Source organism: Blennius ocellaris (genome assembly GCF_963422515.1).
Source record: "Blennius ocellaris genome assembly, chromosome: 1".
In the NCBI taxonomy this organism is placed as follows: Eukaryota; Metazoa; Chordata; class Actinopteri; order Blenniiformes; family Blenniidae; genus Blennius; species Blennius ocellaris.
Window position 1 is genome coordinate 10,893,032 of NC_137650.1, and position 15,185 is coordinate 10,908,216.

General features: G+C 42.7%; 1 protein-coding gene across 1 annotated transcript; it reads left to right on the forward strand.

Annotated features, from left to right (window-relative positions):
• The first annotated feature begins 12,563 nt into the window (after nt 1-12,563).
• On the forward strand, nt 12,564-14,579 carry sdr42e1 (short chain dehydrogenase/reductase family 42E, member 1). The gene is made up of 3 exons (XM_080499537.1): nt 12,564-12,582; nt 12,903-12,979; nt 13,229-14,579. The coding sequence occupies exons 2-3, from the start codon at nt 12,912-12,914 to the stop codon at nt 14,325-14,327; spliced, it is 1,167 nt and encodes a 388-aa protein (XP_080355663.1). The 5' UTR covers nt 12,564-12,582; nt 12,903-12,911; the 3' UTR covers nt 14,328-14,579.
• The last annotated feature ends 606 nt before the right edge of the window (nt 14,580-15,185 follow it).

The window sequence follows — 15,185 nt, forward strand, 5'->3', positions numbered from 1 at the left end:
AGCATCAAACATAATAGGTACTATATCAGGGGTGGGCAAACTTTTTGACTTGCGGGCCACAATGGATTCTAAAATTTGACAGAGGGGCCGGGCCAGGAGCATTTGGACACGCAATGTAATTGATCAAACCTGGAGATTGCGTCTGTTTTATATACATTTCAATTGAAGGTGCAAAGTTAAAGAAATCAACATTTACTGGAAAAAGATTAATGGAATCACTTTCAACATTCAAAACATATTATTACCTAACGAATTACTCAAGTTCAATAATTTCTAATTGTTTTACACCCCGCAAAATAATGGAGGGATTGTACTGAGCGATAGACTAAAATATCCTACCTGCAGCAGAAACTAGAAAGGGGTCTTTAAATTGAGTGATGTGCGGCGTGTTAATTAAGCTACTGTACAGCTGCTGTGCGTAAATGCGCACATTGCTCTTAATTAAAAGACGCTCCTCCAAACTTTCCAAATGCATTTTTTTCATAACACAGTAGAGAAAGTCACATTTCAGTAGAAACAGTGTTGTTGGTCTCCCTTTTTTGCCAGTGCATCAAAGTCTGGAGTTAGTTTTGTTGTGGCAATTGTCAGGATGGATCTGAGGTGCTGGTCAGTTAACCTGGATCTTTGTTGATATTCATGACGCTGAAGGTCTGCTCACACACGTAGGTCGAGCCAAACAATGCCAGCATCTCCTGTGCCGTCCTCCGGAGGTTTGGAAACGTGGCTTCGTTAAGTGAAGCGTAAAAGTCATTCAGTTTAAGAGACTTGAACTTCTCCTGTGCGACGGAGTCAGACTGAAGATCGATCAGCTCCAATCGCAGCTCATGCGGTTTTTAAACACTCGGCACTCAGTGTCCGCTTTTCTTTTCTTTGGTCCGCTCGCTTTTACCGAAGGGCGGAAATGGCAGCACGAAAGTTACACTCCAACAAAGGAGTCTAGACTAGTGTGCTATCTATTGGGGAAATGAGGGTATTGCAGGGGAAAGGGTGAAAAAGGAATGAAATGAGGTTTTTACACATCCATGGGTTTTTACTATAATTTGGACAAGTTCGGCGGGCCGGATTAAAAAGCCTAACAGGCCGTAGTTTGCTCATGTCTGTACTATATGATAGAGCAACTGGTTTGAGGCTAATATTAATCCTAATATGTTCAAATGGATGGATGGAATTCACTGTGCTTTGATTTTGTCTGACACAAATACTACAGATCTATAAAGTGAAAGAGCAGCAAATATCAACATTGGATGACCTTTGACTGCCAGACAGCAGAACAACAAACACCACAAATGACAGTGTTTTGTCTCATTGGGAACTTGGGTAAAAGTGTTCAAACTCACCATCATCTCCTCCTGTCTTGAAGCATTTGGAAGGTTCTTGCACGGGACTCTCCTCCCGCTGCCGCTTCCTCTCTCCATCTGTTCCCTGAACGGCACTCGTCTGTTGGTGAGGCTGCCGCTGCTCCTCAGCAGTGCTCTTGCATCGTTTGCTGTGGTGAAGATGAGAGATGAAACATAGGAACGCCCTCTCACTCGTATCATTTACACGTCGAGACACAAGGAAGGCAGCAAGTACCTGGATGCAGATTTAAGAATCAGCTTCCGTCATTTAAGCACAAGGCTTTGAGCAACATTCCCGACTGCTTGGTGTTTCCTTAATAATTCAGTTGATTTAAAAAAAAAAAAAAAAAAAAAAGCAGAACATTTCTGAGTTTTAGGTGAGGAGAGAGTTCGTACATGGAGCCCAGCCTCGACTCTGGCCTGGTCATAATACTTTTGTTGGCCCTCTTTAGATAATGACTTCCACTGTGGAGAGATGGCAACACATTGTCAGCACACACACTCACACAAAGACAAGCCAGCTTCTAAACATGAGTAATGAATTTGTATCTCCAACATGTAGGAGTGGACATCTTACCTTTTTCCCCACCTCCGCATTCACTGCGGCGCTCCCCATCAGACCGAGCTCCGCGGCCACGGCGGCCCTGTGCTCCCTCAAAAACACCATGAAGGCGTTGCAGGGCTTCTTCACGTAGGGCCGCTCGCCTTCCTGCTGGCTGCCACGTTTTCGTTTTCTGCAGACACCAAAAACAAATGTACAGAGCAAGCATTCAGGAAGAGTTCAAACATAAATCGACATGTAATAGGATGGTATGGTTTTACACCCAAACATGTGATTCCCACTCAGGCTCACTGAGACTCAATAAACAGGTTTTCTAGCTGTGCAGTGACTCAGAGCTGGAAGTTCTGCTCTGGTAAACAAGCTGAATGTCATGATGTTCATGTCGGTACAAACAGTCAGAAGTGGACAGGTGAACTCACCTGGACTTGGAAGGGACAGGAGGACCAGCAGGGGGGACAGGATACACGGTCTGAGAGGTTACCTCAACACACTGGAGACAAAAGAAAAGTGTTGAATATAGTGTTCAAATCAACACCAGGAGATACCAGGTCACTTTAACTGATTATGAGGCGACACATATAGTGAGGTAATATTTAAAGGAGAATTGCAGCAGGAAAGGTTTGATTTTGTGGCCTAATTAAAGGGTTAAACAATCCCTTGTATTAAATTCAATGTAATGTTTGTATTCAAAGCATATTTTGTTGTGCAATTAAAAGAGATGTAATTCATCAATCACAATAACCAGCCAAAGTGTTTTCTATGTTTACTACGTTTAAAACTCAATGATCAACCATCTCAACTGTCAGTTGTGGACATATAATTCATATTTCATCACCTGAAGAGTCCCACATTGCTTTACATATTTAACTTGTTAACAAGTGAAATCACAGCTCTAAGGTCCTGTCACTGAGCGGTCCCTGAACGTCTCACCTGTCCCTGGCTCTGAGGACCCGTCTGGATGGCGGGAGGAGCGTGATGGAGCGTCGGAGCCGTCGTTGGTGAAGTTGGACCTTCAGACATTTGAGACGCCACTCTGACGTCCGTCCGCTCCCAGTGGCCACCAGTTGGACCGCGGTCCGGCTGAGAGAGCGCAACTGCAGCTGGTTCAGGCTCAGAACTCATGACTTCCCGTACCAGTTCTAGTGAGAAGCATTGATTGAAGAACCCCAGGATGTCTTCATCAATGTCCGTTCTGGAGACAGAAAGAGCATTGCAGGTTAGCTTTAGCAGTTAGTAGTCAGGCCGTAATGGGATTGGTAGGCCTCAAACAAATGATTGTTATTCGATAGCTGAGTGACTATTTGAAGGATTTTTGAGTGGTTAACCCGCTCACAGGCCCAAAAACATCTCAACAGCTCCACCCTGATCCCTTCTGGTCTCAACTGTTGTAAAAGTGGTCACACTCTGCCAGCCTGCAGCACAAAATCTTCTAAGTCAGTTAAAATCTTTAATTGTTTGTATGAGTGTGTCTGAGAGAGATATGATATCTATAAATGTGTAATAATAATAATATAGGGAAAAAGTATCAATAAAGTACTGCACAATTCAAGAACAACACGTCTAATGCTAACATGTTAGCAACATTACGATGTTGCTAACATGACATAATTAGTTACATGAGTTGATCAGACAAGTGAAAATAAAGTGTGTAAAGCTCCCAGTGTAAACACTTCCTCTGGTTATGGATGCCTGGACCACTCTGGAGACTCTGTCAGGTCCTCTCACCTCCAAAGCTCCGGACACAGTGAAGCTGGGGCCAACGCCCTTTAAATGTCAATTAGTCTAACTGTCCAATCAGGTGTCAGCAGCTTCTGGCTGGCCTATTTTAAAGTTTTCAAAATGTAAAATTATATTTTTTTATATCAATTATATTAATTAATGATCATATTATATTAATTAATTATATATACAGAAAATATAAAAATGATTAGGTCATATTTGTTGGACCCACTGTCAGGTTGAGCGACGCAGCGGAATGGTGTTTCGGATTAACTGGTTTCCATGCTAACTGGTGACCGACGTCAGATATTCCAAACCAGACAGAAATCCGTAGCCGTCTTTTCCAGCGCCTTCAACTGCATTTACAATAAAGTTTCGAAGTGAATCTTATTTTAACATCTGCAGGGATGAACAGCAACGACTAAAAGAAGTCGGTCACGAGTTAACAAGGACGCCAGTTAATCCGAAGTACCGGCAACAGGCGCGATAGAATGCTATAGCGCTGCATGTTATTTCTCTCAATTAGTGAAAAATTATTAATCCTGGTGGGTGGAAAAAAACAAAAGTAAAAGGCTCAGTTGACCTTTGACATGTGGCTTTTTCAGGGCAAATTGTGTTCTGCCTCCTGCTGGTCCTCCTGTTGGTGAGGGGCAGGATGAGCTGGGAGAAGAGCTGCTTTGTGGTGAACTCAGGAGGTTGGAGTCACTAGAACAACGTCCAGTGCCAAACTTTTCCTGCAGGACACGAATGTCAGGCGGCGGCTGAAGAATCAGGAACCTGATTCTTGCCGGCATCTTTTTGTCGGCAATGATCTTTTTTATTCCATCAAATGCCTTGTCCAGGGAGGGAAAAAACACAGAGTAGGTGAGACGTAGTTTTATTTTTGTTTCTCTGTTTCATAACAACAAACAGTGGCTCAATTCCCAACAGAAACCCTCATTAATGTCTCTGCAAACTGCTGAATCCACAAATCAACTTTTTCAGTCTCACCTTGGCATTGTCAGAGATGTGCTGACCGGCAGTTGTGACCAGCCTGCACAGACCTTCCAGGGACTCCTCCGTGGTGGTTTTCAGGAGCTGGTCTATGCAGCCGATCACAACTGCCTCGCCCAGGAAGTGAACCTTGAAAAGTTCACCAATGAACACAAGGTTCCCCAGTGCATGTGTCCTGGCCCTGGCCTGTGCCAGCTCAGGCTCAGTTGACTGAAGAAAACAAGACGAAGAAAAATTTATATGAATTAAATATTAATATTAGCCTTGGTAACTTATTCAGACACATCTTTGCAAGAGTTGTACTAAAAATCTGAAGTTTAATCGATGCATACCGATGCAGCAGGGTCCCGGTATCTCGCCTGAAACAGCTCCCTGCAGCGTCTCAGGACCAGTGTCCGGAACCGTACCACACTGCTACCGTCATTGGTTTGGACGGTAATCTGTGAACCACAGACAGAGGTCGAGGTTAGGAGAAGAAGCGGACCGCTAATAGCATTTAATATAGGAGACCCCACCACACTGGTGTTTAGAGTGCTGCTCTCTGCAGGCTGGCACAAAGCATTTCAACATTTATAGAACTGTTTCAGTCGCCCATCTTCTCTTTTGTTTAAAATTACTCTTAAGACAAAAGTTTGTCTGAGAGGATTATTCACATTGGTTGGTTAAAACATCACATTCACACAATCAGGGCTTTCATTATGGATTAATTTGCTTCATCCTCGCAGTTTCTTAAAGCACTAATTTTCCCAGGTTGCCCAAGGTGGTGATTCCAGACAGCTGGTCTAAAACTGTATTTTTTTCTTTCATACAGGACAAAGAAAGTCAGCAGACCAACTGGGACATGTACAATTCATCTGAGTCAAAGATAAATAAATCATACTTACAGCAGCAAGGCTGGCGCACATCTGGGCATAGGTGGTGGCGAAGCTGGGCTCGGCGATGGCCTTGTCATGCACCAGCTTCACCACTCCGTCCAGTCTCTCAAGGCTGGTGATGGGGAGAGCCGTCACCTGCGCTAGGAGGGACTCGTACTTCTCCAGAGTCATCTTGTTAGGGATGCTCCGGAGTTTCCGAAGAAGCTCCTGGGGGGAAATCAATTTGCTTGCTTACGTGCACATCCAGTCATTATGGGAGTTCTATGAACTCATCATGTAAACATAATGTAATGTGTTCTATCAGATATGATGGCTGCATAATAAGGAGTTACATGTTTTGGGCTCGTGTGGATGAAGCTCTTTCACAAACACATTGTATTCAGGAATATTAGTGTGTTTCTCTTGTGAACTTATGTCAATACCTCGGTGGCCTGAGCTCCTGGGTCCAGCGCAGGGACCGGCCTTCTAACCCCGGGCTTCCAGGCGTTGGTTGCCTTCTGAAGCTGAATGTCCCTACTGGACATGTCAAGCTCAATCCTCCTGAGCGGACGAGCGACAGTGCTCACCTCCTGTGGAGGCGACAGGAAGGCAGAATACACACTCAATGTATGCACAAACAAAAAAGGAAACGAAAACAAAATGGAAGTAAATGCTTGGTTTGTTCTTCAAGTCATAATATAATGAACTCTCCTCTACAAAAGTGTACAGAAGAGTATTAGGACCTCTCATGAGGAGGGGAAATATAGGAGGTAGATGTTTTTTTTGTGTGCTGACAGAAAAAAATTCAAAATACAATCAAATCAAATCAAACTTTATTTATAGGATTTATAACATATTTTCCAGGCTATCCAAGATAGTCAAATCCAAGACCAAGAATAGACATTTAATCTGGAAAGGCAAGTTATTCAGTCTTTTGGCATGGTTTTCCATCTGTCACAAGTTTGATCATCTCCACAACACAGCAGCACCACTGTGAAGTGTGATTTTATATATATATATATATATATATATATATATATATATATATATAGTCATTATAATGTCTGATTTCACCACTATATTCACACTTTTCTGTCGTTTTTCTGCAACACCTCGACCCGCGGGGGCGTCGAACGTGACGTCACGAAGCTAACAGTCGACGGCGACACCGGCAATTACGGTAATATTGATCTACGTTCTGTAGACAGCTGATATAGCAGTTCTAAGTTGCATTTCTTAAGTTGCAATGATGAAATTCTTCAAATCCTAAAAATGTTATCAACTTATCTCACCTGTCTGCTTTGGAGGTTGGCTGTCCGAGCTGCACTGAGAGAGATGGAGGAAGATCTCATCGTTGCAGTAGGTGTCGCAAGAAATCCAAGAAATATCCCACAAGTTCTGAATAATCCCTGGTTCGCTGAGGATTGAGGTTCGCTAGTAGGGACCCTGAACACCAAGAGATGAAGGAACAATGAAAATTTGAAGTGCTGCCTTTTATAGGTGGCCAGGAGATCAAATGACTTTTTAGAACCATGTGGATCATAGGACATCAAGTTACATTGAAAGTAATCAGATTACTGAATGCAGTTAAGTATATGAGCTTAAAAAAACAACAATATTTCTCTACATTTATTGTGATCAGAAATAGAAAAGAATAATTCTCCACATATTTTGCTATTTGCAACTATGTCCCTCAAAAAAACCCATTTATGACGTAAACCAGCTTCAAATGTCCGGTCTGTGTGTGTGTGTGTGTGTGTTTATTTTTGATTTTGCTATGGGCAAAGTGGGCAGCTGCCCAGGGCTGAAAACCATCCAGGTCCGCCACTGGATGAAACCATCAGTGTTTGTGTATTTCTGCAGTAATTCACTTGCCCTCCCTCCCTCCCTCTTTCTCTTTCCCTCCAGTCCAGTCTGTCGCCCCACCACGGAAGCAGCGTATAAAACTAGTTTTTTCTTTAAAAAAAGGAGAAAAAACCTGCAATCCCACAGTGAAATTCATGCCCTGTTACAATGTGGACACTTATAGACAAGGGTTTGTACTGTATATGTACAAATATATTGTTTTCTTTTTAAATATGGTGGGTGCAGCTTATGTTAATTTTTTTATAGTGTACACTGTACTGTCTGTGGTCCATATTGATGTGATCATCGACATTTTTCACAATTACACACTTAAATCATGCAATACGTTATATTACTGTCCAGGCAGAACATTTCCTAAAACCTCAAATCAATTGCTGTCTTATTCTTTCCTTTTATTTTTTTGGGGTGGACTTATTAAAAGTCTACCAATATTTAAATGAATATGCAATTACTTACAACATGTACTTGTGGTTTTATTTTATCTCACACTACTATAATAAAGCAACCAGTGGATCCACACGCTGCACAAGGTGCCTTTATTTTACACTGACCACCTGTTGCACAAAATTTCTGTACACTCAACTGAATTGGACCTATGATGATGGTGATGATGAAGTGAGGAAGCACAAGCGAGAAAGGGAGAATAATAATAATTAAAAAAAAAAAAGTTTTTGTTTGTTTGGGACTGCGGTCTCTCATGTGGGGAATAAAGACCAATTTCATGTTGATTTATGTCTCTCTCTGCCAACCGCTCGTTTTCTCTGGTTTCACAGTGGAATTGGATCATTGTGACCCATATCAACAACTTCAAATCGTTGTTGATATGGGTCATGCTCTGCACAGAATTAAAAATAAATAACATAACAAACAAGCACGGATCATTTCTCCTCAGCAAAGCACTCAGCAAATGTATCAGATATACATCTCATATCCACAGCTTTGAAGAATGTGGAGTATTTAATTTCACAGATAAAGACAGAGCAACAAAGACACATTTAAATTGTTTTATTCATTCATTAGTGATTGAGAGATGGACAAATGTCTATATTCTATTTAGGAAAATGTGAGCTTCACACTGGGAAAGTTGTGTATTTGGAGTACTACCAGACACAGGTCTGAGATCAGTTAATATTACTGTGGTTTTGGTGAAAGTTAAAAAATGTACTTTGCCCCCAAATAGAAAATTTTCATCACGTGGATCATTCTTATTTTCATAAATCAGACTTGTTTCTCATTGTTTCTTAGAAACCTCACACTTTCCAAGTGGGAAATTTCCCAGTTTGACAACTTCTACAGGTGTATTTTCCAAAGTGGGAACTGGGAGTTTCCCCAACGAGGTGACGAACAGTCATGGCGCCTTTCCAAATCGTCTGAGCGCTTTATAAGAAATAAAATAGAAAAAATACTACGATGCAAATAAAAAGGCCACAATATATCTTGATGCCACGCTGTCTTCATTGTCTTTGTGGGACGAGCATCAGTCATGTGACCTTATAGTCTAATTCCATTGGTTGAATTTTTTTTTCCGTTTAAAACTTGCCATAGAATTATGAACAACTTACTTAATCAAGCGGGGAGGCGCTTTAGATGATCCATTGATGAAATACATATAGAACAATAAATAATATGATTGTCAGGCTGAAGTAAAAAAAACTAAACTGGATAATATCTGATCATAAAATGTGTTTTAATTGACATAAATGCACAATTTAGTTGGACCGTCCAAAGACTTGAAGCTAAGAAGACTGAAGGTGGAGTAGGATCATTAATCCAACAGACCCGCTATGAATTTGGGGTCCGTGTTGAGAGATGATCTGCATATAAAAAGGCTTTTATAAAAGTCAAGTCACAGTTGCAGGAGTCTTGCGGGCTCCTTCGCTGACTTTACAATCTGTACAGCTGCTGCTAATGATAATGCATAGGAGATGTGTGCTGGCACTCCAGTGCATGCTTTCACTCTGCAAATATAACTTTATAACATTTCTGCTCTGCCGGTGATGCACTCTCTCTCCATGCAGGACACTTTATAGAAGTAATCACAACTTTATTTCACTGGAAAACATTGTGTTGCTGCTTCCCTTTACCTTCGCTGCTACTTAATGGAAATTGATTGAATTAACCCTTGTGTAATGCTCATATTGTTGTTACTCCGCCAGCGTTTGTGGGTCTGATGGACCCATTGCATTTTGTGGCTTTTAATGCCTCGCAATCAAACACTTTTATGTTAAAATACTGAACAGATGTTTACCTTATCCCAATTACAAGCAGTATAAACAATTTATATGGTTAATATTTGCCCTTTACCGTACCTTTGTTAGGTCACATTTATAACTTATTATTTAAAAATAAAGAAAATCAATTAAAATCAAGATATGAGTGGAAACAAATTTACAAGTGAAGCAAGGTTTTTCAAAACTACTGATTTTTATTTCTCTGAACTTGAAATTTAACCCATTCAGGTGCACAACACAAGCTGAACACATGAACACAGAGTAAACATATCAGTCAAGACAACACATCAGCCCCATTGAACACATGGCCTTTAGCCACTAGCCTATACAACACATGAGGGTCAGAGCTTTACTGTGTGTGTGTTGCAGATATACTTTTTACACTTGATGCATGTATATTGTGTTTTCCTGTCCATCTTGGGTCCGCACACTTCGCACCGCTTCTTCTTGTTGCTGGTGTTCACAACCTAGAATAATGAAAAGATCAGGAATTTTTCTAACACCTCTCTCTCTCTCTCTCTCTCTCTCTCTCTCTCTCTCTCTCTCTCTCTCGACATGAGTGCCAGACATGTACTGCAACAGCATCACACACTTACTTCAGGCTCTGCAGATTGTGGTTCTGTAGGTTGGGTGGACAGGGCACCAGCATTCTCCTCCTGAACCCTCCTCACCATGGCTGCAGAGGCTGGGGTTCTGGGGATATGTTTTCCTCTCTCGATTTGTGGTCTCACCAATGCCTTTCCCAGATCCTCAAGAAAGAGCCGTCTTTTCTGGAGCTTCACTCGTTTCCACTCTGGGTTCAGTGCCATCCAAATGACAAAGGCATTGTACGCTGAGATGTCCAACATGTCGAAGAATATCACCAGTGGCCAGCGTAGAGTCCTCCGTTTGCAGCTGTAGGCCATCACCAGCTTGTCCATGTTGTCTACCCCTCCTTTTGTGGCATTATAATCCATGATGATCTCTGGTTTGTGATGTTCCTGGTCACAGATTCTTCCATCCCCGTGCAGTGTACTCATGAGTACCACATTCTTGCCTTTCTTTGGCACATAGGATACCAGGGCTGTGTCGGCCGTGTATACAAACTTGGAAGACTCGACAGGCCAGTTCTTTGAAGTCAGCAGTGGAGGTGGGAGCTCTGACCTGTTTTTCCTTATTGTTCCCACCATGGTCAGGTAAAAAAATTGTTGCATGTGATGTTGTGTCCACTGAGTCCCTCACACATGTCGAGGACAACTCTCATTCCTTGGTTTTTCTCGGGGGCTCCTCCATCAGGTTTCCCTGTGTAGACTTGTAAGTTCCAAGTATATGGGGAAGTGGCATCACAGGCAGCTCAGATCTTTATACCATGCTTTGCAGGTTTAGATGGTATATACTGCCGAAAGGGGCAGCGGACCCTAAATTTGACCCTCTGATGTTCTGTGTACCTACACTCTGTCCTCCTCCTGTCTAGACCTGCTGTGTGTGTGTGTGTGTGTGTGTGTGTGTGTGTGTGTGTGTGTGTGTGTGTGTGTGTGTGTGTGTGTGTGTGTGTGTGCGTGCGTGCGTGCGTGCGCGTGCGTGTGTGTGGTACACAGAACATCAATTTCCACACTTCTATTAGCCACGGGTGCAGTGGACCCGGACATCTTATATGTAATAGAATGTGTAGGGGGGGGGGGGGGGGGGTGTATGGTGTGTGGTCATTAAATATGTATTCTGATATATGTTCTTCACAGGAAATGAGCCAAAGTCAGTGAGTCTCAGTTTGAAAAATTAATTAATTGTATTTTCTTTTAATAAAAAATGAAAACGGGTCCCACTTGTGGTTCCTGAACCGGTCAGGTCTCAGGTCCTCCAGTGGGGGGGGGGGGGGGGGGAATAAGTTAGATAAATGATTAAACTTCAGTTTAATCATTTATCTAACTTATTTTCTGATTCAACTAAACCTCAGAAACAACACACATAATCTAGAATAAGGAAACCAGGACCACTGAAAACTAATGTGTACTATTGTTTATTTTCCTCAGAAGTGTTTCAGCATTTTACTATGAACACATGATTCTCCCCCGTGGTTCATGTCGCAGTTCAGCTGAGCCTCCAGGTCCTGGAGCGGGTGGAAATAGTGCGCATGCGCAATTGAATCAAATGACTCAAATGACTCAGACAACCGATTCACTTGGATGAACGACTCAAAAACCCGTGAGTCCCTTCGAGGAGTCGGGTTTCTCATCACTATTGTGGTTCCTGATCCGGTCAGGTCTCAGGTCCTCCAGTGGGGGGCGCTCCCCTAAGTTCACCTGCCACCCAGGTATCCAGCGCACCCTCACCTTCCTCCAGCAGCATTTCTGGTGGCCTTCCATGTCACAGTTCCTGATCTAAACTCCAGCAGTGCAACATGATCAAATGAATTTGTGAAGCACTGAAACACCAGACCATGATAAAGTTAATGAAATGGTGAAATAGTTACATCAGGTTTTTTTTTAAACATATGTAATGAAGTAGTATTTTAATGATTTGATGACAAATATATGTATCTAATTATAATAATGACACATTAAAGTATTTTTTTATTTTTTAAATTTTGTCGCTTTTAGTCCCCCATACCAGGGATGCCCAACCCTGGTCCCAGTTAAAAAGGGAACAGTGAAAGTACATTGCATGTAAGAGATGATAGAACACTTCGCAAAGACAGGTATGATGAGATCTGTATCTGTACTTCTATTTAAACAAAGAATGGGATTAATTTTGACAACTTTGCCTTAAATTTGTGTGTGTGTGTGTGTGTGTGTGTGTGTGATCAGCCCATCGCACCACGTTTAAAGCTAATGCTCAAATTTCATTTCATTTTGTCTTTAACGATGAAGTTGCAGTAGAACGACATGCCTTGCAATACAGCACATGCAGCACCTCCATGCAGCAGGTGGCAGCACTGCACCACGGCTCTGGTTGCAACTCGCTGACAAACCTGAACGAATGAGAGGGTGTAATTGCGTAACTTTACGCACGCAGCGCAGGGGAAAGACGTGCTCTCGTTGCCGGTACAATCTTCCTCTTCCTCTTGTGTTGTACAGTAAAAACCGAGTGAACGATATTTCGGAACTCATTCGCGGCGGGTTTTCTTCTCAGCTCGTGTCGCGTTGCCCCCAGGACGGAACACATGAGCTTTCTTGGCGTGTTCCCTCGACTGTCTTGTGCTGCAACACGGACACTGTTGCATAACTTGACGCGTGGTTAAACAGATGGTCCGAATTTCAGTGCAAATATGATGATATTTACGTAAATAAGTGCGCGTCTGTGTGTATTTTCTACTCAGATTTTGATCGTTTTTCTATGATTTAATCGTCCTGTACCTTCACAGAATCGACCCATGACAATGGAAAGCGCCCACAGAGACACATTCTTAATAACTGGAGGCTGTGGATATTTTGGATATCGGTAAGCACAATTTAACATGGTTTAATTATTATTTTAATAGTTTAAAGGCGATTAAATGTGCAGTGGCCGTGTAAGCGTGCTGTATAGCCAGCAGGTGGCACTGTTGCATTATTATATTTCAGGGAAGCTTAGTCGGAGAACAAATATATTTGAAAGTAAAAATGCACGTATGCCACTTTAATTATTCATTTTGTTGATGTTTAGCTTCGTGCAAATTATTAATGCTATTGATACTGGTTTATCTTTCAGACTTGCTCAATGTCTGCATAAAGAGGGAGCCAGACTCGTCCTGTTTGACACCGTGGCTCCAAACCAAGAGGCTCCTGAAGACATTGTGTTTGTGCAAGGCGACATACGGGAATATGCACAGGTCGAGGACGCCGTCAGAGGTGTTGACTGTGTCTTCCACATTGCCTCCTACGGCATGTCCGGCAGGGAGCAGCTCAACCGGGATCTGATCGAGGCGGTCAACGTCCGAGGCACACGGAACATCCTGAGGGCCTGTGTCGAGCACGGAGTGTCCAGGCTGGTTTACACCAGCACGTTCAACGTGGTCTTCGGAGGCCAGGTCATCGAGAACGGCGACGAAAGCCTCCCTTATCTCCCTCTCCACCTTCACCCGGACCACTACTCCAGAACCAAGTCCCTGGCGGAGATGGCCGTGCTGAAAGCCAACGGGACGGCACTGAAGGGCCACCCCGGGGTCCTGAGGACCTGTGCCCTGCGCCCAGCGGGGATCTACGGCCCCGGGGAGCAGAGGCACCTGCCCAGGATCGTTGGATACATAGAGAAGGGCATCTTTCGGTTTGTCTACGGTGATCTCGGCAGCCTGGTGGAGTTTGTCCACGTGGACAACCTGGTGTCTGCGCACAAGCTGGCAGCAGAAGCCCTCACCAAAGAGAAGCGGCACCGCTCAGCGGGGCAGGCCTACTTCATCTCGGACGGCAGGCCGGTCAACAACTTTGAGTTCTTCAGACCCCTGGTGGAGGGCCTGGGCTATCCGTTCCCTAAACTACGCCTCCCTGTCACACTTATTTACTTCTTTGCCTTTCTCACAGAGATGATCCACCACCTCGTCGGGCCCCTCTACAACTTCCAGCCTCTGTTGACGCGTACAGAGGTGTACAAAACCGGCGTGACACATTACTTCAGCATGGCGAAAGCGAGGGCCGAGCTCGGTTACGAGCCCGAGGAGTACAACCTGGACGAGGTCGTGCAGTGGTTCAGGAGCAGAGGCCACGGGAGGAAATGTCACAGCTCCTACATCAGTAGATTGTTGCTGAACATCCTTGTTGTTTGTGCATCTGTTGCTGTGGCGCTTTCCTTTGTGCAAGGCGTTGGTGGCTGATTCGCCGCGTAAACTAAAATATTATCTGGAGAAATGTGAAACATACTGGTGCCTGGTAGTGCTACTTGGCGCTGGTGTGACTGGTGCCTCTGACAGCTGTTTACAAACCAATACTTTAGTAGGCCTCTTTTTTTTTTTTTTTTTTTAACAAATGTCTTTGTAAGAGTATAATTTTTTAATTGTACCTCGGAGGAGACATTTACAGGTGAATAGTACTGTTGAAAACTTGAAAATGTTGCACGTGTTTCAGTGCTGTTTTGTAATGCAACAAAATAATAAAACCAAATGAGTCAGATTTGCATTTTGGGTTTTTTGAATATTGATTGCGCCAAATCAAACTTCAAAATTATATCAGTTTGTATGCACATTAACATTTAACATGATACATGGTCATGGCGGTTCAGTGTGTGCTTAAAAAAAACAATGTAAGATGATGCAATAAGCTAATTTATAAAAAACTAATTTGATATTTGACTCCATTATGTGTTGTAGGTAGGCTATACTTGCAAAAGTTACCAGCTTAACTAGAATCTTATAGCTGGGACTTTTGTGAATTACAATATTAACTATAAGCCTCACGACTGCCACCTATTGCACAAACGTGGCATTACACAAATTGCCCACACTGCACCTTTAATTGCAAAATACTTGGGAAACAAACTGAAAAAAACCCCAAACTACAATAGTAAACAGGTAAGTTACAACATCAAACATAACCATTATTTGTTGGAATCAATAATTATGCCCCCACAGATTAGTTTATTTTCCTGTTTATTATATTATAATATATTATATATATTATATATATATATATATATATATTTATATACACATTTTGCATTCAGACTCCCAGTACAT

Coding starts and splice junctions, on each gene's coding strand:
- sdr42e1 (XM_080499537.1), top strand. CDS start 12,912: ATGACAATGGAAAGCGCCCACAGAGACACATTCTTAATAACTGGAGGC. Junction 12,980..13,228: donor TGTGGATATTTTGGATATCG/GTAAGCACAATT, acceptor TTTATCTTTCAG/ACTTGCTCAATGTCTGCATA.